Source organism: Pogoniulus pusillus, chromosome 10, assembly GCF_015220805.1.
Source record: "Pogoniulus pusillus isolate bPogPus1 chromosome 10, bPogPus1.pri, whole genome shotgun sequence".
Taxonomy (NCBI): Eukaryota; Metazoa; Chordata; class Aves; order Piciformes; family Lybiidae; genus Pogoniulus; species Pogoniulus pusillus.
This window is the reverse complement of record NC_087273.1, coordinates 1934815-1956630: the sequence shown is the minus strand read 5'-3', so window position 1 is coordinate 1956630 and position 21816 is coordinate 1934815. Positions and strand designations below refer to the sequence as shown.

Sequence of the window (21816 nt, the reverse complement as noted above, 5' to 3'; positions counted from 1 at the left end):
AGATATACTGAGCTTTAGACGTTTATGATTAGTACAGGTTAGTAACCCTACTAAACTCAGTGTATGAGATAAATGAATACTCTAGAGGGAAGGGTTTCTTAGCCAGGATGAACACAATACCAGTGAAGTATCCTGGTCAGTTACACCTTTGTGAGATTTTGACACACAGAATTTGTGTGAGAAGAGTGTTTGCTGAGGTTGCACCATCAGCAGGTCCTGCTGCTCCTGGCCATGGCTGTGGTGACAAGCTTCCGAGCTCCTTTCCCCACTCCTCTGCCTTTGCTCTGGGGAGAGGTGAGGGAAGGAGTGTTCCTTTGCAGCTGCGAGGGGTCTGTCAGGTGCGGGGAGGGTAAGGGTTAGGAGAGGCTGGAGATGAAACACCTGTGCCTGGCTATCATGTGCTGTGCTGCACTAACAGGAGCCTGAGGAAGAGCTGTGCAGCACAGGTGTGTGTGCTTGTGAATGTCACCAACGAGCAGCAGCCCCTTTTGGAGAACGAGTTGATCCCACCTTAAAAAGTCAATTCCCACCTGAATTGCAGAGTCCCAGTTGTTGCAGGTTCCTTGTGTTGTGAATTTTTCTGTGCTGTTTAGAAGTGCAGTGTACATAATATTTTCTTTATCTGTTACCCAGCTTTGTGTTTGTGGTGAGATGTTAGGCGTGAGGAAAAAGTACCTTCACGTGGTGGCAGAGAGTATCCCAGCTGCAGCTTGTTAAGTAAACTGAGAGGACTGGAGCAGCACCTGAGACTAATAGCCAGAAATAGAGGAGGTAGGACAGAAGTCACTTTGGAGAGGGCAGTTGCTCCTCTGAAGCTCTTGTGAAGATTTTTGTGAAGATCTTGGAAAAGTTTTCTTATTGATTTGCCTCACTTTGGATAGTTGGAGTCAGAAAGCTGGAGAAAGCACACTCCAAGAGAGGAGGAAAAGGTTTCCTGCTGATCTCTCACAAAACAGAGGGTGACGAGAGCTAGAGACACAGAAGGTGCCTATGGTGTCAACTCTAACCAGGTGAGTCCCTGCTGCCTGTTTGTTTTTATTTCCCCATATTTTCCTGGCTCTGGTTTTGTGAACAGAATGGAAGAGAGTACTCCAGAGTGAAAAGCCAAGATGCCTATTGAGAATCCTATTGGGAATCCAAGTTCCTATTGGGAGAACCTGAGGATGTGTGGTTAACTTTAGAAAAAGAGTTGGGGGAAAGTAGTGAAGAGTAGGTGTGGAGACAAATGCTTCGTGGAGCTGAATGCATTTTGAAATCTTGGCTTTGACTTTTAAGTGCTGGAAAGAAGATAATTCTCCCCAGGTGGAGAAGACTTTAACCATTTAGAAGGCTCTGGTGAACCTTTAAAAAGACTTGAGGAAAGCTACAGGGGTAGCCATGGTTACTTGTGTGGTTTTAGGAACCACATGATAAAATTAGTGTTTTAACATACCCTGTATCAGAATCATGGACCTGACCTGCTGCTCACTGACCTGGCAGTGCTGGTGAGTTTGATAAAGCCAGCCCCTTGCTAAATCACTTCTCTTGCCACCATAGCTGTGTGTTCACAGCTGCCCTTGTCTTTCCTAGCCTCAAAGAATGCAGTTTGGTGACTATTGTTGTTCTAAGCCAATCAATCAGTGCAGAGATGTCTGAAATTTGGATGGCATATTGAGCTCCTTATTTTTTCCTTTGTCTTGCCACTCTTGAAACCTTTGATGGACATCTTGAAAGCTAGCTGTGTTTTGATGGTCTGGTTTGTGCACACTGTAGTCTCTTATTCTGCTCTTGAGAATTCATGATTCATAACCATGAACTGGCAGTCACCTTTTTCTGGATGCATGCCTAAATATACAACATAACTCCACCATCACCAGGCATGGTAGAGCAATATATTTTTCATGAGCATCATCTCACAGTTCATTTTCTTCAGATACATTTATTTGTGATCCTGTGCAGAAGAGAAGTGAAAATGGCTCTTATTTTACTCTGTCCCCTCGTGTCCTAGACTTAAAACAGCTGAATGAAGAGACACACCTGTGTCATGTTACCCTTTAAGGGGTGTTCTCTAAGCTCTTCCCTGACTGCTGTGTTCTTGTTGACTTTCCTTATTTTTTTTTCTCTGAACCCTTTGCAAATAGCTTTTGTCTGATTCTTTTCTCATACCTCCTGAACACTCTATGTTTCAGCCAGACAAAGCCCTTCTACAGTATGCTTGCCAAAGGCAGGGAAAGAATTATGAGTTGCTGTATGCACTGGAAGCCACCCATAAGGATATTCATGCTTCATAGGCACCACTCTTTCAACTCTGGCTGTCTCAAATGCTTTTTGGAAGAGGAAGGTGAAGTGTCAGAAGTTCATGCTATTGCATTTCACTTTGGCCTGGGATGCTTGTTTTAAAGGGTTTAGAGTTAAGTATTGTGTTCGGTTTTGGGCACCTCAATTCAAGAGGAGGGCAATGAAGCTGGGGAAGGACCTAGAGAATAAATCTTCTGAAGAGTGACTGAAGGAGCTGGGGCTGTTTAGTTCGAAAAAGAGGAGGCTGAGGGGAGACCTCATCACTGCCTATAGCTCCCTGAAAGGATGTTATGGAGAGGTTGGTGCTGGTCTCTTCTCACAGGTAAATAGTGATAGAACAAGAGGGAATGGCTGCAAGCTGCAACTGGGTAGGTTTAGACTGGACATTAGGAAACCTATTTCCCAGCAAGAGTGGTCAGGCATTGGAATGTGCTGCCCAGGGAGGGAGTTAAGTCATCAATCATGGATGTGTTTAAAGGCCGTTTGGGTGTGCTGCTTGGGGATATGGGTTAGAGTGAACCTTGTAGAGCAGGGACATCAGTTGGTGATCCTGAAGGGCTTTTCCAACTGGAATGATTCTGTGACTGGAAGATGGCTGCAGTCCCATCAGATATTTCTTCAAGCTTGTGGACCAGTCTCCTCCAGTCAAAATCACCATGGACCATAGTGCTGGCAGCAGCACTGTTTAGAAACTGGATCCAAGCACGGCTCCGTTGTGCACATGGCTCCGGCAGTGGTTTGACTACAAACAAACTTTACAGACCTCTCAAATGCAGCCTGAGCCCTGTGTCTGTTGGACTTGGTCCAGGCTGTTTTCTAAGGCACTACAGAAAGAAGCTACCTTGATCTGCATGCTCTGAAGACTTGCAGTTCTAGGACTTGGATTTTTATCTTGTGCCAGGAGCTTAGCTTTGAAAATGCTCTTTCATGGGGTAGCTTTTAATTAGGGTGTGGGGTTTCTTTGTACCCCTACTGGAAACGACTGCTGCTAATTCAGGATGCACTCTGGGCATTGTGGCAACTGGTTTTTGACCTTTTACATTGCTCTTGGACTTCTATGTGGCCATTTTAAGTAGTTACCTTGAGGTAGGAACATCTTGAGAAACCTGATTCACTAAGGCATACTTGCAGTAAGGGGCCTCTTGATCTGACTGATGGGATCTGTTAGCACCACACAAGCCCCAAACTGATCTGTATTGCAAATACTCAACAGAGGCCAAGCAGAAAACGATATCTGTAGAGTGGCAAGAGAGAGTTTATTGAACCTGGCAAAGTTTTAGTTTAGTTCTGTTTTTACAGGCTGGGCTGATAGGGCTACACAACAGCAATTGAATTCCTGATCTTTCAGAGGTAGATTTGGTGTAGTGGCCTCTGATATTTCCCACTCCCCACCCCTTCAATTAGACAGGGGTATGCTGGTATGCTGTTGCTTTTGTAATGAGTAAAATTGGTTAGGGAGATGAAGACAACTGAAAGCTGTTCTTAGTCTTATTTCTCCCCCTTCTCTGCCCAAGTCACCCTAAGAAACAAGTTAGCAGTGTGCTGGTGGCTGCCTTGTTAGGGAGGAGCAAGAGCAGCAGTGGTGACACTGATGTAGCTGGGGAGCTGACCTAGTGAAGAGCAGGTACAGGAAGAACAGCTGTCTGAAAAAGAACCAAGAGAGTGTCTTCACACGGATTTTTTTACCATCAAACATTCTCTAGAATGTTCTTTTCAGTGCCAGCAGCTGTGGGTGAGTAACTGGGGTATGGCTGTGCTGTGATGCACAGCAATCCCAAAGCTCTTGGTCTAAACCGGAACTTCCCAGCTAAGCATGCATCGAGGATGACTTGCATGTAAGCATCACGTCGAGTAGAGCGAGGGGAAGGGATTGCCTGCTCTCACTATGTGTGGTGTTCATGTTGTGATGCTTCAGATTTGTCTGGGTGCTCTTGCATTGTTTCCCCTTCAGGTGGATGAAAGCATATGCAGAGTATTTGGCCTTGCCTTTGTTTTTCTCTGTGCTCTGGTGTGCCTTGTGTTTTGTAAGACATTGCTGTGTCATCCTGCACTGGAAATCACCCTGGCCTCGCACAGGTGGTGTACACAAGAAGGCCAGGATTAATTCTTTCTACACCTCTATGGTTTGCCTGGAAACTGTGACAAGCCTGTCACATAAACAGGAAACAGCCTTCGAGGGGACCGAGCGTAGTGAAAGCCTAATCACACTGTTGGCCATCTCCACATGGGAGCCTTTCAGTGCCATGCAAGTGTGGAAAACATGGTTGTAACTGGATGAATGCATAGACCAGATGTTGCCTTACATATTCAAGTCTCTTCCTCTAGAATTGATCTGAGACAAGTGTTTTACATACAGCAGTTGTGGGTGAGAGCCTGCATGCAGGAAGGTTATTTATACAGGAACTGGGCTGGACCTGCTGCACAAGGAGCAAGGCTGAGATTGATCATCTGAAGTTTCTGATGCAAATAAGCAGTAAAAACAGGAGAGGTAGCATACATTATTAGAGGCAATACAATGTATGTTTAAGTGCTATATAAGGTACTACTCAGTGCTGGCTACTATGTCAGTAACAGCTGGCTCAATTTCCTTAAAGCCATGTAATGCAACAGTGCCTGATGGTTCCCTTCATGGGCACATCTAATTACTTGGTACTCTCCATTTCTATATTTTCAGATGCATGATCTATATTCTGTGCCTGGTTTGGGTTTTTCAAACACAGAACTGGAACACTCTTTGTAAAGCTCCTCTCTCTCATTGTAGCCTTTCTCCCTCTGAGCTCTTAGAGAGGTTTTTAAGAGCATAGCAAACGAGCTGGTTTATGGAAGACAGCAAAGCACAAAGTCATGTGGTGCCATGACAATATCTAGTGTACACCTGGAAAAACTAACAGTTGTGTTCATCTGCTGGGTTGTGGGTGGGTTTTTTTAAGTGTCCTGTGGGTTGTTTTTTAGTTGCTGTGAGTGCATCTTCTAGATTGCAAAGCTGACAGGGTTGATCTGCTGTTGCTGGTTTGCTACAAAGGCATAAATTCTGGCCCTGGAGTGAAATTGTCAATTGCCTTTCTATAGAGGAGGCAAATTCTAACTTTAAAGCACAGGTAAGACTAGGAAATAGCCATTTACTTCATTCAGTATGGACTTGTTGTGCATGGCAGTTGTGCCCTTTCAAGCACTTCTCCAAGGAGAGCAGGTCTCAGGATAGTCTTCAGAGAAGATTAATGAGCCTAATTAGCAAAGATCATGCCCCTGGATGAAACTGGTTTTGTTCTGCTTTGACTATGTTTCTCTGATACGCTTAAAAGAAAGGAGAGTGCTTTTTGTAAGTATTCACTGTTCTTTCCAAAGTAGTGAAATATTTGTCCAACAAAAAGCTGAGGGTCACTGTGGGATTTTTTTGTTACAAAGGTGGAGGACAACACTCATCAGCAGTTGCATTAAAGTGAAGAAGGGAGGCAAAAGAGGGTTTTTTTGCCATTGAAATAAGAGGAAAAGAAAAAAATGCATATGCTCTCATCTTTTTCATAGACCATAGAGAACAAAACGTTAATACTGGGAGCAGGGGAGAGAAATTCCTATCAGTAAACTATAACAAGTCCATCTGGTTAGGTTTTGGAGGACTGGTCACCGGAGACTGTCAGTGACAGGTTAGAAGAATGCATATTGCACAGGTGTCCTCCATGCTTTCTTGGACGCCTTCCTGCTCTGTGCTGTGACTGTTAAGGGCTTGGTCTGAACATTTAAAAAGTGAATTTTGTGAGAGATGCTGATGTTGAGGTGCACTTTGTCACTTAAGCATATTTTCATGCCTGCTGAGACATACTGGTTTAATGTAAACCAGGCAAGAATATTTTCCTTGCCTTCTTGTTCCACATGCCTCTAGTTCAAGTCGAGAGGAGTTACAGCTCAAAGATGTAGTGATTTGCACAGCCACCCTAGTCACAAGCCTCCCTTTCTGCCGGAGGCAATGTTCTGCTAATAGTATCTAACCTTCACTGGGAATGGCTGGGCCAGGAGCATCTCATACAAGGCAATCTGGAAAAGAGCTTTTCCTGCAGCTTATCAATATTCCCATCAGGAGCCTACCCAGAGTCTGCTCTCAGAGGAGCGAGGCTGGAGGAGCGGTGACAGCTATAATGGCAGGGCACTAATGACTTTGGAGAAATGTTACTTTTGTAATTGGAAATGATACAAACAGCTCCATTAAACCAGATTGTTGATGCCATTTTTATCCTTGTCATAGGCTTAGTTATGAGAATGGATTCACTCTAAAGAGATGACATCAGAATTTTGAGGCTTTCCACAATTAGAGGGACAGAGCATGAGGCTTTAACTCCTGAAATGCTCCTTTCCCAAAATATGAGCTAAGTGGCTGCTTACTGTTCCTTCAGCTGAACACTGAGGCGAGCACAGAAGAGGTGAAATGACATTGGCATGTGATTCTGAAAGGTGGATTAAGAGCTGACTTGAGCTCTGATTTTCTTGTTTGGTTTGTGGTTTGGGTTTTTTGGTTAAAAATGTTCTTTGACAGAAAGCTCTTTATAGCCCAGTGTACGGTATAAAAGAAAAAAGCTTTTTAAAAGCACCCTTATTTCCCAGGTACCTCTGTTCTTCTAATCCTCTGAGTCTCCACTCCTGCAGCTTTCTTTAGAATAAGTAGGTAGAAAAAGTCAGTAGCAGAAAGGGATAGTTGTGGGGAAGTCCTTTTTGAATACTTTTAAAGCACACTGCCAATTTTTGCTGATCATTTTGGGTCATTTTTAAGATCTACTGGAAATGTAAAGCCTTCTGTCAGACCTCCGTTGTTGGTGATTGCCATCCTTAGTGAAGAACTCAGCATCTGCTTGTCAGGCACTAGTGTCGGTCTTGTTGCACGAGGAGGAAATAGCACTGGGGGTATATTTTCCTGGAACAAGCAGCAAACAAGGACAAGAAATGTGTGTGTATAACACAGCTGTGAATCTGGCCATTCCTCTGCTCATTTTTTCATGTTTCATCCACTGATGCTTGAGTGGTCTGCCTCTGCCTGAGCAGAGTTGACAGTTGGAGTGCTCTTTGAAGCTGGCAGGAATGGGCAGAAAGTCTGAGTCTAGGCCAGATTAGGGACACGTAGATCAAATTTTGGAAAGGACTAAATAAACCTGTTGACATCTGACTAGTGGTGTTTCTTTCCACAGCCCTGTGAGAAAGGCTATCCAACATAGCTTTAATCAAATAAAATGCCTTTGGTTTGGTGCTGAGAAGCTGAAATAGAGCAGTTGGTTAAAAAAACAAACCTCAGTTACTCAGTTGTCTGTCTCTACTACAGCTGCAAAATGTCAAATCAATTGCTAGTTCTGGTCCAGCGAGGAGGTAGGATACTGATGACTGCAATACAGGTGAATGCTGCAGATTTCTCTTTTTCTCACCTCTGCTATGAGGACAGCCTACAAGAGTTGGGGCTCTTCAGCCTGGTGAAGATAAGGCTTCCAGGAGACCTTATAGTGGCCTTCCAGTATCTGAAAAGAGGACCTACAGGAAGGCTGGGGAAAGACTATTGACAAGGTCTTGCAGTGACAGGATGAGGGTTGAAACCGGTAGAGGGGAGATTCAAACTAGATGTTAGGGTTCTTTGCAGTGAGGGTGGTGAGACACTGGCACAGGTTACCCAGGGAGGTTGTGGTTGCTCCCTCCCTGGAGGTGTTCAAGTCCAGGTTGGATGAAGCCTTGAGCAACCTGTTCAGTTTGCTCCCTGGTACTCTGAATTGGAGCCTTAACACAGGAACACAACTACTGGTTAAAATTCATGCTTTGTGTTTTGCTTCTGGTTTAGGTGGGAATGACATTGCTTCATAAGCTCTATGTTACAGGGGGATCCCTGACTTACAGCAGTGCCCATAGAGAGTGCAATGGCAAAATTCTGCTGAAAAATCAGAAACTCACTCTAAAGACTTCTAAAGTGGGCAGTGGGCAGGGGAACACCCAAACCATCACAGACCTCTAAGCAGGGTTACAGCCACTTGCTGCCAGTCGTTTGTGAGCAACTCTCCAAAACAGAATCAAGATGAAATCCATGCTGGCAGAGGTGTAGCTTCTATATTTTATGTTCTGTGGCTTACTGAACGCACTCTGAATAAATGTTCAATGTGTATAAGTGTCTCAGGTTGTTAAAAGTCTGCCGTGGCCGAGCAGGGTAGATTTGTGATGGTGATGATGAAGCAACACTGAGTTGCTCTGTGCTCGGGCTACGTCCACGCTGCGGGACAAAACCACATAGCGCTAGCTTCACCTTCTGGCCAGACCGAGGAAGTGATCCCGGCCGTCAGACGAGTTACCGAGTTCATTGCTGCGTGCTGGAGAAACACTTTTTCAGAGAGCAAATTACGGCTGAACTGCAGCTAAAGGGGAAGAAGCTCTGCTGGAACATCTTTGCGTTTTGCAGCATAATACAGTGATGCATTGAGATGGGGTCGCTGGTAGAACATAGAATTCTTTTGTAAACATGGTCCTAATTTGGAAAGCAATTAGATAAAATAGCTTCTGGGCAGAAGACTCCCAGTGGCTCTTCTAGACCCATGTTAGCTACTGTCTGAAACAAATATTTCTCTGCTTCTCGTGTTCTGTATGCTAATTTTGCCCATGCAGCTGCAGCAGTTGTGACTGCAGTTTCAGAGGCTTTTTTTCCCTTCCCTTTTTGAAGATTTGATTTTTGAAGGTCTTACTTGAAGATTTAATTCCATGGCACTCTATCTGTAGCATTAGCATAGGCTTTGTTGAGTGTAGGATGTACTAGCATAAAGGGGTTTGGTTTGTGGTGTAAAGCAGCAACATACAATCTGGTTCGACATGGGGTTTAACAAGCCCTTTCCTAGTCAGCTGCCAGCCTTTTGCCACGTGGTGTTACTTCATTTCTGGGTGGGCTGATCATATAACATTGAATTTGCCATTGGAATGGGCTGCCCAGGGAGGTGGTGGAGTTGCCATCCCTGGAGGTGTTGAAGCAAAGCCTGGCTGGGGCACTTAGTGCCATGATCTGGTTGATTGGCTAGGGCTGGCTGCTAGGTTGGACTGGCTGAGCTTGGAGGTCTCTTCCAACCTGATTGATTCTATGAATCTTAGCAGAATCTTTCCTCTTTTTATAAGATTGTGCTAACTTCATACTAACCTAATAAATCTTTAGCACACTGTCAGGGAGGGAAGGAGGAGTGTGTTTAGTCACTTGAAAATGTTAGTCCTCTGCTCCCATCTTTGTCAACTCGTACAGAACACAGAGGTTTCAGCCAAAAGTAGCTGAGAATGAGGGTGCTTTGTCCAAGTCAGGAGCCAGATCGTATTACACTTCTTATGTTTACTACCAGACTTGCTATGGTTTCATTGCCCTATTGAAAATAATCAGGAGGATGCAGTTAATGATTTCCTTTTCAGCTGTGCGGTAATGAACTACAGGAGAAATATTATGATAACATGAGTAATTGGTGGCCATGGAGAAAAACACTCTGTAAGACAAGCTTTTAAATATTTTCTTCATTGGAAGGAAAATAATTAGTATTTTACTGGCAAGTGATTGCCTTTCCAAGTTCAATAACAAACCAGTTGTGGAAAACTTGCTTTTCGAGCCATCAATTTTTAAGAATAACATTTGGGGGGGAGGTTTGCCACATAGAAATTTTCATTTCTGAGAAATGTGAACATTTACAGAAAATTACTTCTATAATTTATTTTTTTTCAATCTGTGCCCTTTAAATGTTATTTTGTATCAGACCAAAGGGAAAAAAAAAATCCATGTTTATCATATATATTAAAAGATCATAAGGAAAACTTAAGAGCACTTTGTAGTACGATGGAATGGAGATTAAGGAGACATACTTAGTCTGGCTTCTAAGGAAGTATTTTGCTGGTAGAAGAGTGCAGAGTTCTAGGAGACCTTTGTGATCTCTATGTCCAGACCTTATTGTGACCTTCCAGTATCTGAAGGGGGCCTACAAAAAAGCTGAGGAGGGACTTTTTAGTCTATCGGAGAGTGCCAGGACTAGAGGGAATGGAACAAAGCTGGAGGTGGGGAGATTCAGACTGGAGGTGAGGAGGAAGTTGTTGAGCATGAGAGTGGTGAGAGGCTGGAATGGGTTGCCCAGGGAGGTGGTGGAGGACCCATGGCTGGAGGTGTTTAAGACCAGGCTGGATGAGGCTGTGGGCAGCCTGCTCTAGGGTAGGGTGTCCCTGACCATGGCAGGGGTGTTTGAACTAGACGATCCTTGTGGTCCCTTCCAACCCTGACTGATTCTATGATATTGAAAGAAGGGGTGTATAGAACTGATAATGCAATAGGAACTCTTCCTGTCATACCTGGCTTCAAGGACTATAGTCTGAAGAAAAGCAAGTTTGTTGAATAATAGATTTAAGTGGAAAGGGAGGGAGACAAAGAGATGACCTGAACAATTTGGATTTATACACCTCACCAGCAAGCAAGGTCTTGAGAACAGTAGGAGAGCTACTCCAAAACACATCTGTGCTTGTTCATGGTCACAGCAGACTGGCAGCACAGCTGATGCACTCTCTAAAATAGCAGAAGTTTTGTCCCTAACTGCTGCATGCACAATCTCATTCCTATTATTCCAGTCCACAGGGTTATCACAGAGAGAACTGAACAATCCACTCTCCTCTCCAGCACTGACAAACCTGCAATTTGGTGTACTTGTTCACTGAGTTTTTGCAACAAGGTCAATGACAAAAGTGTTCAGGATGAAAGCACACAAAGTGGAATAAAACACAAGGTCAGTGATCTGTGATGAAACCATGGCAGAAGAACATTTTCTGTTGTTGTTGCCACCGTTATTAAAATAATAACCAGGATGTGCTTACCTAGGTTTAAGCACAGGGCTTGAAATGGAGAGCCTTAGAAAAATTCTGCAAGGGCTGCTGGTCAGCCAGGATCTGCTTCAATAGAAGGACTACACAAGGCTATTTTGAACTTGGAATTCTTGTCTCTTCCTGCCGTGGTTTCATCACCTGCTGATAGGGACACAAAACTGCATGTTTTCTCAGCTCTGAAGTTGTGGGTTGTTCCGTTCTCTTGTGGACCGGAATAATAGGAATGAGATTAAATCCTGCATTCAGCAACTGGAGGACAAAACTGCTGTTATTTCATACAGCCCATCGGCAGCAGTGCCAATCTGATAGGCCTGTGAACAAGTCTAATGCATTCTAGCAAGGTCCTAATATCACTGCGAGACACTAGGGACAGCCTAGCCCGCAGGTGTTGTGTGACTGTTCATGGGAAATAAATGCATGTACTTTAACAAGAGGTGCAGGAAAAGGAGTGGTAAGATAACTAGAGAAATAATAACAATTTCAACACTCACACACAGACACAACAAAGCAACATTCGATGAGAAGAAGTGTTAAAAGTCAGGTTTGTTTGACTTGGCAAAATGCAGACTGAAAAGAAATGGGATTTAGTGAACATGCTTGGGAGTTTTAAGCATTTATTCTCCCTCCCTGGTATCTGAAATGACATCAGAGAATAGAAAACTGTCATGCAGAAATTAAAATTGAACCTTTTAAAGATTTCAGTCCAACAGAGGAATAACAGAATCACAGAATTAACCAGGTTGGGAAAGATCTCTAGGGTTGAGTCCAGCCTATCACCTAACTAACTAAACCATGGCACTGAGTGCCTTATTCAGCCTCCTTTTAAACACCTCCAGGGATGGTGACCACCACTTCTCCGGGCAGCCCACTGCAAAGGGCAATCACTCTTGCCATGAAGAATTTCTTCCTAACATCCAGTTGCTCTTGCCATGAAGAATTTCTTCCTAATGTCCAGCCTGAAGCTGCCCTGTTGCAGCTTGAGACTGTGTCCTCTTGTTCTGTCACTGGGTGCCTGGGGTGATTTGCAACATCCTTCCTTATAAAAACAAGGTAAAAGAAGCTGTTATTACATCAACATGTAAATCTGTGTACTCAGGAAATGACCAGAGATTAGGATTGACTGCCATCTCCAAAGTGAGTGCTTGGAAGGAGATTTGCTTGCTACTGTTGTGTTTAATGATCTTTCACATTTAATGCATTTAATTATCTTTAACAGCCCTTCAGAGGAAAGGTTATTTTCACACTGACTAGATTTATGCATAATGTGAAATACAATAATTCTATAGCCAGTGCCACGGGCACAGGAGAAGCGTTTCCAAGGTGGGGCAGCTCCCTCGATGCTGCAGGTGGTTATGAACAGTAGGATAACTCACAATGTCAGCACCCCCTTCTCCCCTTTGTCCTGGGGGTGTCGGGGACTTAATGGCCATGTCAGTCGTTATGTAGCTGTGGAAAGGATATACTTCTAATCTGGGAGGTGGAGTTGCTTTTGCTTGCTCAGGGAAGTCTCCACTGAGATCCTACAGCTGCATTCTGCACTATTGCTTTTTTGGTGACACATTTAGAGTGCTTATCAGACTTTGCCGGTTATTTTTTGATACTTTGTCCCCTCCTCTGTTCTCTTCAGCCCTGTTTCTAACCTTTCTGTGGCTTAAGTAGTCCCAGAAACAGCGAGCAGGCATTTTTGTCCAGACGAAGCTCCTGCGAGCCTGAGCGGGAGCTCTTTAGCAGCAGCCTGCGGCTGCAGCCTCTCGGCCGCCTCCTCCCACCGCACCCACTGCTTCTCTCGGCCGCCTCGGTGCCTTCTCGGGACGGCTGTGCAGAAGCGGCCGGTCCCAGCCGGAGCCGCGGCCACCCTCCCTGCGCACCCCGCTCCCAGGCTGCGGGACAGCGGCGGCGAGGGCGGCGCGGGCTGCCGCCAGGAGCGCGGCGGGACGGGCGAGGCCGCAGGCAGAGGCGAGCAGCGCCTGCGCGGCGCCGCTGGGCGCAGGCCTGCGCCGGGGCCGGGCCGCGCTCCGCTCCCCCTCTCCTTCCGCCTCCGGCTCGGCTTGAGGGCGTCACTTCCCTGCCGTGGGAGGCGGGCAGCAGCCGGTGGGTGCGGGGAGGGGGTGGTGCTCCTGTCCCGGTGGGTGAGCCCCGCGGGGCGTGGGCGCTGCGGTGGTTGTTGTTTTCCCTCGCTCCCCTTCCAGTGGTTGCCCTGGGCTCAGGCGGCTGAGCAGGCCCCGGGTCCCGGTGGCGGGGGGCTGTGTGCCTGTGCCCCTCCCCAGGGCCGTGGAGACCACCCTGTTCGCCAGCAGCGAGTCGTGGCGGGCTGGGTGGGCTCCTCCCGGGGCCTGGGGCAGCGTCTGCCCGGAGGCGTGTGTGAGGGAGCGGCGGTTCCGTGGGGGGCCGGCCTGCACAGGCCTCCGGGCGCTGGGCGCGGCTGAGGGCGGGCACAGAGGGCCCGGGCAGCGTCGGGGCTGCGCCTGCTGCTGCTCCCCGTGTCCGTTCTCTGGGAGATTTCAGGGCCTTGAGTATACTTCTGAATGCCTGTGGCAGCTTGCGGTACATCTAGAGCAGGCGTGGCCAGCAGGTCGATGGAGGTTCTGCCCCTGTGCTCTGGCCTGGTGGGGCCTTAACTGGAGTGCTGGGTCCAGTTCTGGGTTCCCCAGTTCAAGGACAGAGAACTACTTGAGAGGATGCAACAAAGGGCTGCAAGGATGTTTAGGGGATGAGGACACCTCTCTTGTAAGGAAAGACTGAGGAACTTGGGGCATTTTAGTCTAAAGTTAAAGACTGAGGGGAAAACTTAACAGTGCTTAAAAGTGGATGTCAGGAGATGAGATCAGTCTTGTTTTCAGTGGTGCCCAGTGATGGGACAAGAGGTAATGGCCACAAGCTTGAACATGGGAAGTTCCATCTAAACGTGAGCAGGTTTTGTGTGAGTACTTGCAGTTCTCCAAACAAAATCAAAGTGGCTTTGTTTCTTTTTAGGGTGTCTACAAACAGAAGTGAATTGATGCCTTCTCTTGTAGTTGCAAGCAAGATGAAGATCCCCATTTTGCTGCTGAGATTCCCTCGTTGTTACTTTTCTGGAAGAACTGACTTCATGAACTTCCATTTCTCTGCCAGAGCAGATTTCCCATGCCTTGGCTCTCTTACACGTGCAGTGCGCCCCTGTCGTACAAAATGGATGTGTTCCTCAGATGGTTTGAGGAGAGAGCTGTGCCAGCAAGTAGCCCCTGACCAGGAGCTGGAGGGACTTTCTGACAGAGAACAAAGACTGGTAGCCAGACTTTACGATGGACTAATCCAGGGTCATAGAGCCTGTTTAGCAGAAGCCATTACACTTGTAGAATCCACTCAAAGTAGGAAGAAGAAAATAGCCCAGGTGCTCCTTCAGAAGGTATTAGCCTACCACAGGGACCAAGAAAAGTTTAATCAAGGAAAACCACTTGCCTTTAGAGTTGGTTAGTCCTTTTATGTCTGTCCAGTAGTTTTGATGGAATTACAGCCCTCACCTTCTGTTATAGCTGTTCTTTAAACACCATGGTCTGTACACTTGGATCATTGGTTTCTTGATTTCTAACCACTCTAGCTCACTCCTGTTGTGCAGTAAAATCATGGCTTGAGCTGAGAAAATGCTTTTGAAAAAGCTCTTTCAATTATTGTTTCTTAAGGGGACTGTATTTGTTTGTTTGTTTGTTGGGGTCTTTCTGGTAACTGTTACAAGCTGAAATGTTAGATAGTTTGCAGATTGCTACAGCTGTTAGCTTCCCTTAGGGAGGAATGTAGTTAAGCAGACCTGGTTGTTTTGGTTTTTTTTTTTTCCCAAAGAAGGTGTTTTGAATACTTCCTGAATCCCTTCTTCAGTCTACAAAAGTACATACACCTTCCTGGTTCATGACCCTGCTTTAAAGCAGCCACTTGGCAGCCAAGGAGGCTTGAACTTGGTTCTCTTGGAAACTATAAAATATTTTGTCCTTGCAAACAGATGGACTGCTAGGGTGTTTCATAGTCAGCTGTTATCTCTTGTGTGTGTACAAGGGTAGGAAGAACAAAAACAGGGGTATGGGAGTGAGAATTGCTTGGTGTTGATCTTAGTTTGTGTGCTTTGATGTGCCTTACGTGAGATAACAGCTCTTCAGTGAAAGAGCCTTTGCTTTTAGAGACAGTAAATCTGAAAAATTCAGGTTTAGGATATGGTGTTCTTAAAGTTCTGAAGAATAAATCAATATAGACAAATTCGTGTGGAGGGGAGGAAATAGGACTGGATAAACCCAGTGTTACACTTCCTTGTGTGTGTCAGTTGTGGCATAGAGTCTTATCTACTGTGATACTGTGTCACATAGTATATTAATTATTTATTAACAAAATGGTTGGATTTTTTTCTTCCTAATATGATTATTTAGGCCTCTCTGGTCCTCCTGGTGCTGGGAAATCAACTTTCATAGAATGCTTTGGGAAAATGCTTACAGAAAGAAAATACAAAGTGTCTGTGTTGGCTGTAGATCCATCCTCTAGTACAAGTGGTGGTGAGTATGAATTGAAGTTTGAATCAGGTTTCTAATACCTTTTCAACAGTAAGAGTGTTTCCTTGGGCCAAATGAAAGATAATTTGGGCCTTATAGAAGTAAAACATTAAAAATAAATGTTTTGAGTCTTCATTTTGTTCCCCACATTGGGAAATATGTATCAGTGCCCTAATTTTGTCAAAATTCTTCTTTTCCAGTGTTCAAATGTTACCATACAATGCTTTTTGTCTGAAACTTTAGATAGCTGCAGTTTTTGCTCCCTGGTTGTATTAGTTTCCCTCTGACTAGAGGAAAAGAAGGATTTTGTTTCTGCCTGAACTTCAGCAGTGATAGTGCTGATGCCTGGGCAGGAAGTGTATGCTAATTTGAAACTATTTAGAGGATGCTGCATTCAAGACATGTAGATCTGGCTGGAGTTTGGAACATTCATTAGTTCTCAGTAGGAATTTCTGGATTTCTGTTGGCTCCTGGCTTCAGGGTCTTCTTCAATTTCAAAGTTGTATGGCTGTAATCTCTCACTTTCCAGTGAGAAACTCTAGGGAAATTACAAGTTGACTATTGACATAAATAATAGAACCTTAGTTTTTACCTTTTTCTAATGAGCAGCTGCCAGGAAGCATCATTGTTTTTTTCCAGCTTCTTTGCTGTTAGAGAAGATGCTGCAATGTCTAACTATTAAAAAATAAAAAGCCTTCTTCATTTCAGTGACCTGTGCAAGGAATGACTGTGTCTTGAGCAGCTGTTACTGAGGTATTCTTGTGACTGACATCGTTCAAGAGATCTCTTTTCATTGGCTGGGGGGAAGTTTGGCTGGTTTGCATTTTGAAATAATTTAACATTAAACGTTCCAGGTTCTCTCTTGGGTGATAAAACACGGATGACTGAGCTGTCAAGAGACATGAATGCATACATCAGACCATCTCCAACCAGAGGGACACTGGGAGGTGTAACAAGGACAACCAATGAAGCCATTCTGCTGTGTGAAGGAGGAGGTTACAATGTTGTTCTGGTGGAAACAGTAGGTATGTGCTTAGAGTTCTCTTTTAATTATCCTTTTGGGATGCCTGGATAATCTCTCTGTGGTGCAACACTGGAATCTGACATCATTACTGTCTGGAATATGATTGAAAGTTTGCAATAAATGGTGAACTCTGAATTCAATTTTTTAGGTGTGGGACAGTCAGAATTTGCTGTGGCTGATATGGTTGATATGTTTGTATTGCTGCTACCACCTGCAGGTGGAGATGAATTGCAGGTATTTATCAGTTTCTCTTACTAAGTATTACCTAGGTCTAGAAAGAGAAACTTCAATCCAAGATGTAATATCTATGCAGAGAGTCCTTTATCAATAGTTGTGTAAATCACACTGCAACTACTGGAATCTTTTCAGTGTCTTTTCAATTTGTTGCACAGTTAGAACTTGATTTCTGCCTTAGTTTTGGAAGTATTAGGATGTAAAATTTTGATCCTATATGACTTATTTTGGCATATTTTTCAAGCTCTACAGGATTCTGTGATGTGAGTTTGTATTATGGAAGAACAGAAATTAAGAGGTTTGTAAACTTGGTCATGTTTCAGTTAAATCTCTGCAAGTGAAATAGACTATCATGCAGACTCCATTATATCCATATTTAGAGCTCTTGTGTCAAAGCAGAGTAGTAGCTAGTGATGGCAGGCTGATAGGATGACTCTTGCATGACTAACACACACGGGACTCTCAAAAGAGCCAGTAAGAACCACTAGAAACCAAAAGCATTTTGACCTGCTTTTTGTGGTAAATCAGCATGTCACAGCCCTGGGTATTGATGCTTCCTCTCCATGTTCCGTGCAGGGTATCAAACGAGGCATCATTGAGATGGCAGATCTAGTTGCTATAAATAAAGCTGATGGTGACTTAGTCGTGCCTGCACGGAGGATACAAGCTGAGTATGTTAGTGCCATGAAGCTGCTTCGCAAGCGTTCGAAGGTTTGGAGGCCAAAGGTTTGTCTCTTTAACTGTTGGGTGTGGGGTGATTGTGTTGTGGTTTGGTTTTTGTTGATGGGCTTGGGGTTTTTGTGTTTGTGTTTCTTTTTCCCCTTGAATGAGTCCAAATGGTCATGTAACTGTACTAATCATCCAGGCTCTTGTTAACAGTACTTGTTTAGTGTTACACTGTGCTAGAAGACCCGATAGATGCTCTTTCTGCTCCACCTCTGATCTGGGCGTGTGCTGCATGAAGCACCCTGCAAAGCCAGTCCTGCTCTCCAGGATTTCTGCCCTGAGCACAACCTTAGCACCAGCTGACATATCACTAACATCAGGAGTGGTTCAAACCTGTCCTGTCTTAAAATATCCCTTAAGCTGTTTCTCTACCTTTTATAACTCCGAGGCCTGTGATTATCTTTGCTCTTCCACTTGTCCATGCGGTTTTCTTTACTGCTTTGATTTTATTTTTCTAGTTTCTCACATAATAAAAGTTCTTGGACAAGAACCTCATCTACTTATATATGCAACGTGCAGATAGTTGGAATTCTCATCCTGTGGGCCTTTAGTGCAGTGTTCCACCTATTAAAAGGTGTTATGGTAGTTGACTAAGGAAAAGATTCAGTACTGGTTGTTAATACGTGTATATAAAATGAATACACACACACCTTCACTTCCTTTATACACATATAGAAAGGAGGTTTCCTCTACTCTGGTATTAAAAATGACCCAGTCAGTGAATTTGAAGTCAGCTGGGCTACTTGAGGCTTAGCCATCATTTTGGTTTTGATTCACGTGAGAGGTACCATCTGGTAGACGTGACCTGAAGGATCTATTTGAGACCACTGAACTAAACAGGTTGTCAGGAATCTGTTCCTCTTTCAGTGATGGCAGTGTCTGACAGCTAGAAGAAAGAATATATTGATGTGTAGAGGCTATTCATTAGATTGGGGAAAGAGGGAGAGACTTTCTTGAAAGCCTAAAAAATTTCCATTTAAAAGATCACCTTGTGTGTCAGAAATGCTTTTAGCAGAATTAATTTCTAGTCCAGAAAAGAAGTGCAAGAAGCAGTTGAACCTGTAGCTCATTCTGAAATATTTTAACCGCAAAGGATTAGCTACCAGATTGTATTTACCAGAATGTGAAACTCTAAGTAAATCAGCAACACTGTACCTCGTAGCTGAAGGACTCTTTAAAATGATTCTCACTCAGTCCAGCAGCTGTTTAAGGCCTCTTTATCCCAACTACTGTGGATCTCAGGGTCTGCTTTTAGTCGGTAGATTTCCAGTGTTGAGTTCTTGGTGTACTGAAGTATGCTTGCCTTATACACTTCTTTTCCCACAGTCTACCTGATGCAGTATTTGAATCCTCAAGCCCAGTAGCTGCTTGGCTTTTAAAAGCTCTTCTGAATCCAACAGGTAATGCGCATCTCTGCCAAGACTGGAGAAGGGATCTCAGATATGTGGGATAAAATGACAGAGTTCCGTGACCTCATGCTCACAAGTGGCGAGCTGATTGCCAAGCGGCGGAAACAGCAGAAAGTGTGGATGTGGAATCTCATCCAAGAAAATATGCTGGAACATTTCCGGAGTCACTTGGCAGTCAAGGATAAGATTCCACTTCTAGAAGAAAAAGTTCTTAGTGGTGTCTTGTCTCCTGGGCTGGCAGCTGACCTGCTACTGAAAGCCTTCAAAGATGGTCTCTAAGCATTCTCTTCTACTCTGTCCTTGTTAAGTGCTTTATGTTAACCTGAGCATTAAATACAGTTTTTCTATGTGTGGATTCAAATGTTTTCCTACAGCAGACATTAATGCAATAACCTGTCACCTTCTCTGCAGCAAAGTCATGACAAATGCAGACACTCAGAGGTTCCTACAGCCTATAATTGGAGAAAACATTTCTAAGTCTTCTATTTGTAATTGCCCTAAGTCTTCTGATTGAAAGTATATGCCCATCTCAAAATGTGACTGGATTTGGGAGGGTGGCAAAGAGAGGGTTGTGGTGATTCTATGATTCTGTGGTGGTGCAGAGTTTTATTCTAATTATGGGACCATCCTAGAGCACTTGACAGTGCAGCTTCCCACTCTAATACAGCACCAGCTGTTGCCAGTGTGGATTGCTTTTTCTTTCCTCACACTGAGTGAGGGCAAGAACATTGGACCCTTTGGCAGCACCTGACCACAGTCTTAGTGTGAATAAATTGTGTGCATATAAATAGAATATAGTGGTGTCAGGTGTTTGAAAGCTATAGTTAGGTATTATACACTAGGAGAATTGAATTTGAATCATCTCAGTTTCTAAATAGATGTTTTAATTCAAAGGCAAAATTTAGTGAGACTGTTTTTAAGTGCAGGTCTCAAATGGAACAAATGTCATCCACCAGGTCCTAACAGCCCATGTCTATACCAGAATAGTCGTCTCCAGTAATAATGCTTCGAGGCTTTCTGATCTGACTTCAGGTTTTTTTACTTCAATTGTGTTTGCTGGGCTTTTTTCTTCCTTTCTTGTAGAAGATGTAGCTGCTTAGAAACCGAAGTTTTGGGAGTTTTGTTTGGGTGTTGTTTTGTTTTGTTTAATTTCCCTTGAGAAAATCTGTCAGAAGCATTTTCCTGAGCCATGATCTGGAAAGCAGAGCTCATCTGATACTTACTAAATATGAAAGGTAAAGTTGAAGAGTGCTGATGCTTTGGCTGAGATCTGGCACAAAACTGGCAGGAGATTTTTTTTAGTCTTGTGTACTTGAACTGGCTGCAAAAATCCTACATGGAAAGTGATAATTGTTATATTCTTGGTTTGGAAAGTGATAGTTGTTACATTCTTGGTTTTCTGGACACACACATAAAAGAGATGATAGTTTTAGTTCTAATTTTAGCTTGTTTTCACCTATTTGGCTTTCTAAAGTATGTGTTTCACGCAACATTTATGTTCTGGCAACCCAAGTTGCTACTTCTCGTCACATAAACTGTCAGAACTTTGGTGCTCTAACCTCCTTATTCCCATTTCTTAAGCTTTGCATCCCAAGTGAGTAATTTGGCACTGCTGCAAACCTGTTACCTAGAAGTAGCTAAAGGAATGTTAGAGGGTGGGAGAAGCACAGTGACTGTGTTAGGATCATACTGAGTTGTGAAAAGAAATGTAGTGCTGCAGTTTCTTTTTTATTTAAAAGCAGTTTATTGAAAATGACAGAAACTGCCCCAAACCAAAAGCAATGTCTTCTGTCCTTTCAGCTTTGAAAATTAACTGTATTTTGATGGTACATACTAGAAGAAGTGACAGATGGAAAATAAATTAATGAGACTAGCAGCATTTTAACTGGTGAGTTCTCAGCTTTTTTGATAGTCCATTTGTTTCAGGTGACAGCTTTTAAGGAGACCTAATTTGTGCTTATCTGTTAGATCAAATCCTTATTATCATCCTTACAGTTGTCAGGGGGCTGCTGTTTTCCTTGTCTGTTGTACAGGAGCTGTCAAGCAAGTAAAACAGCCTGCTGCTTTGTTTAAATGACAGCTGCTCAAGCAGAATATGTTTTACCACTTCTTCAGGATGTTTGCTGGATGCAGATCTGTCCATCCAGTCAAGCCATTATTTTCTCTTCTTGTTGATTCTTTTAATGTATTGTTAACTTACTCTTTACAGAAATCAGCTTAACCAAGTTCTGCTTTTCATTCAGTTGCATTTTATTCTTAAAGTAGAGCACTGAATGAAAATTAAATTTGCTACCTTTATGTGTTCATTTGTGCCTCATGCTTCAATAGGCAGAGAAATGCCATTACATTGAAAAGGGTCTTTGGAAATGGCACGATAGAGAAGGGTCCCTCCTTTGTTTTTCAGTGATTCCCCTACCAAGCTGAAAAGCTCTACTGCACAAACTATGACCTGAGCCTCACATGTCAAAACCAAATTCTTTATTTTGTAGCATGAAAATTTGGCTATGACATGTTTTGTTGGAGTCAATTGCTGTTCAGTTAATTACACAGTGTAGTTTACATCCTCCTGGGCCGAGGAAACACTTTGTCTTCAGAGAGGCTGCTTAGCTTCAGTTCTACCAGCTACAGTTTAGTAAACAATTCAGTATTTCCCATGGATTTTATCCAAGATGATTTCCAGCTCATCATTTCTAGCTCTGTGGGATTGAGTGGGGTAAAATGCATTAAAATGCTGTTGTTCAAGTAAAACAGGCTGAAAAAAAAGATAGTAAACAAACGTGTTGAGTAGGAT

The 21816-nt window shown here is 43.8% G+C and overlaps 1 protein-coding gene across 4 annotated transcripts; it reads left to right on the top strand.

Annotated features, from left to right (window-relative positions):
- The first annotated feature begins 802 nt into the window (after positions 1-802).
- Positions 803-20910, top strand: MMAA (metabolism of cobalamin associated A). 4 transcript variants are annotated; one of them, XR_010303612.1, is made up of 8 exons: positions 13223-13693; positions 14095-14570; positions 15513-15635; positions 16487-16657; positions 16805-16890; positions 17467-17616; positions 18943-19016; positions 20826-20910. XR_010303612.1 is itself a non-coding variant. In XM_064149478.1 (7 exons), exons 1-7 carry the CDS (start codon positions 991-993, stop codon positions 19302-19304), a joined length of 1314 nt encoding a protein of 437 aa, XP_064005548.1. In that variant the 5' UTR covers positions 803-990; the 3' UTR covers positions 19305-19372. The 4 variants fall into 4 exon arrangements, 3 of the variants coding, with proteins under 3 accessions (XP_064005548.1, XP_064005549.1, XP_064005547.1); XM_064149478.1 differs by lacking the exons at positions 13223-13693; positions 18943-19016; positions 20826-20910 and adding exons at positions 803-1010; positions 19017-19372; XM_064149479.1 differs by lacking the exons at positions 13223-13693; positions 18943-19016; positions 20826-20910 and adding exons at positions 13124-13212; positions 19017-19372.
- Positions 20911-21816: the final 906 nt, after the last annotated feature.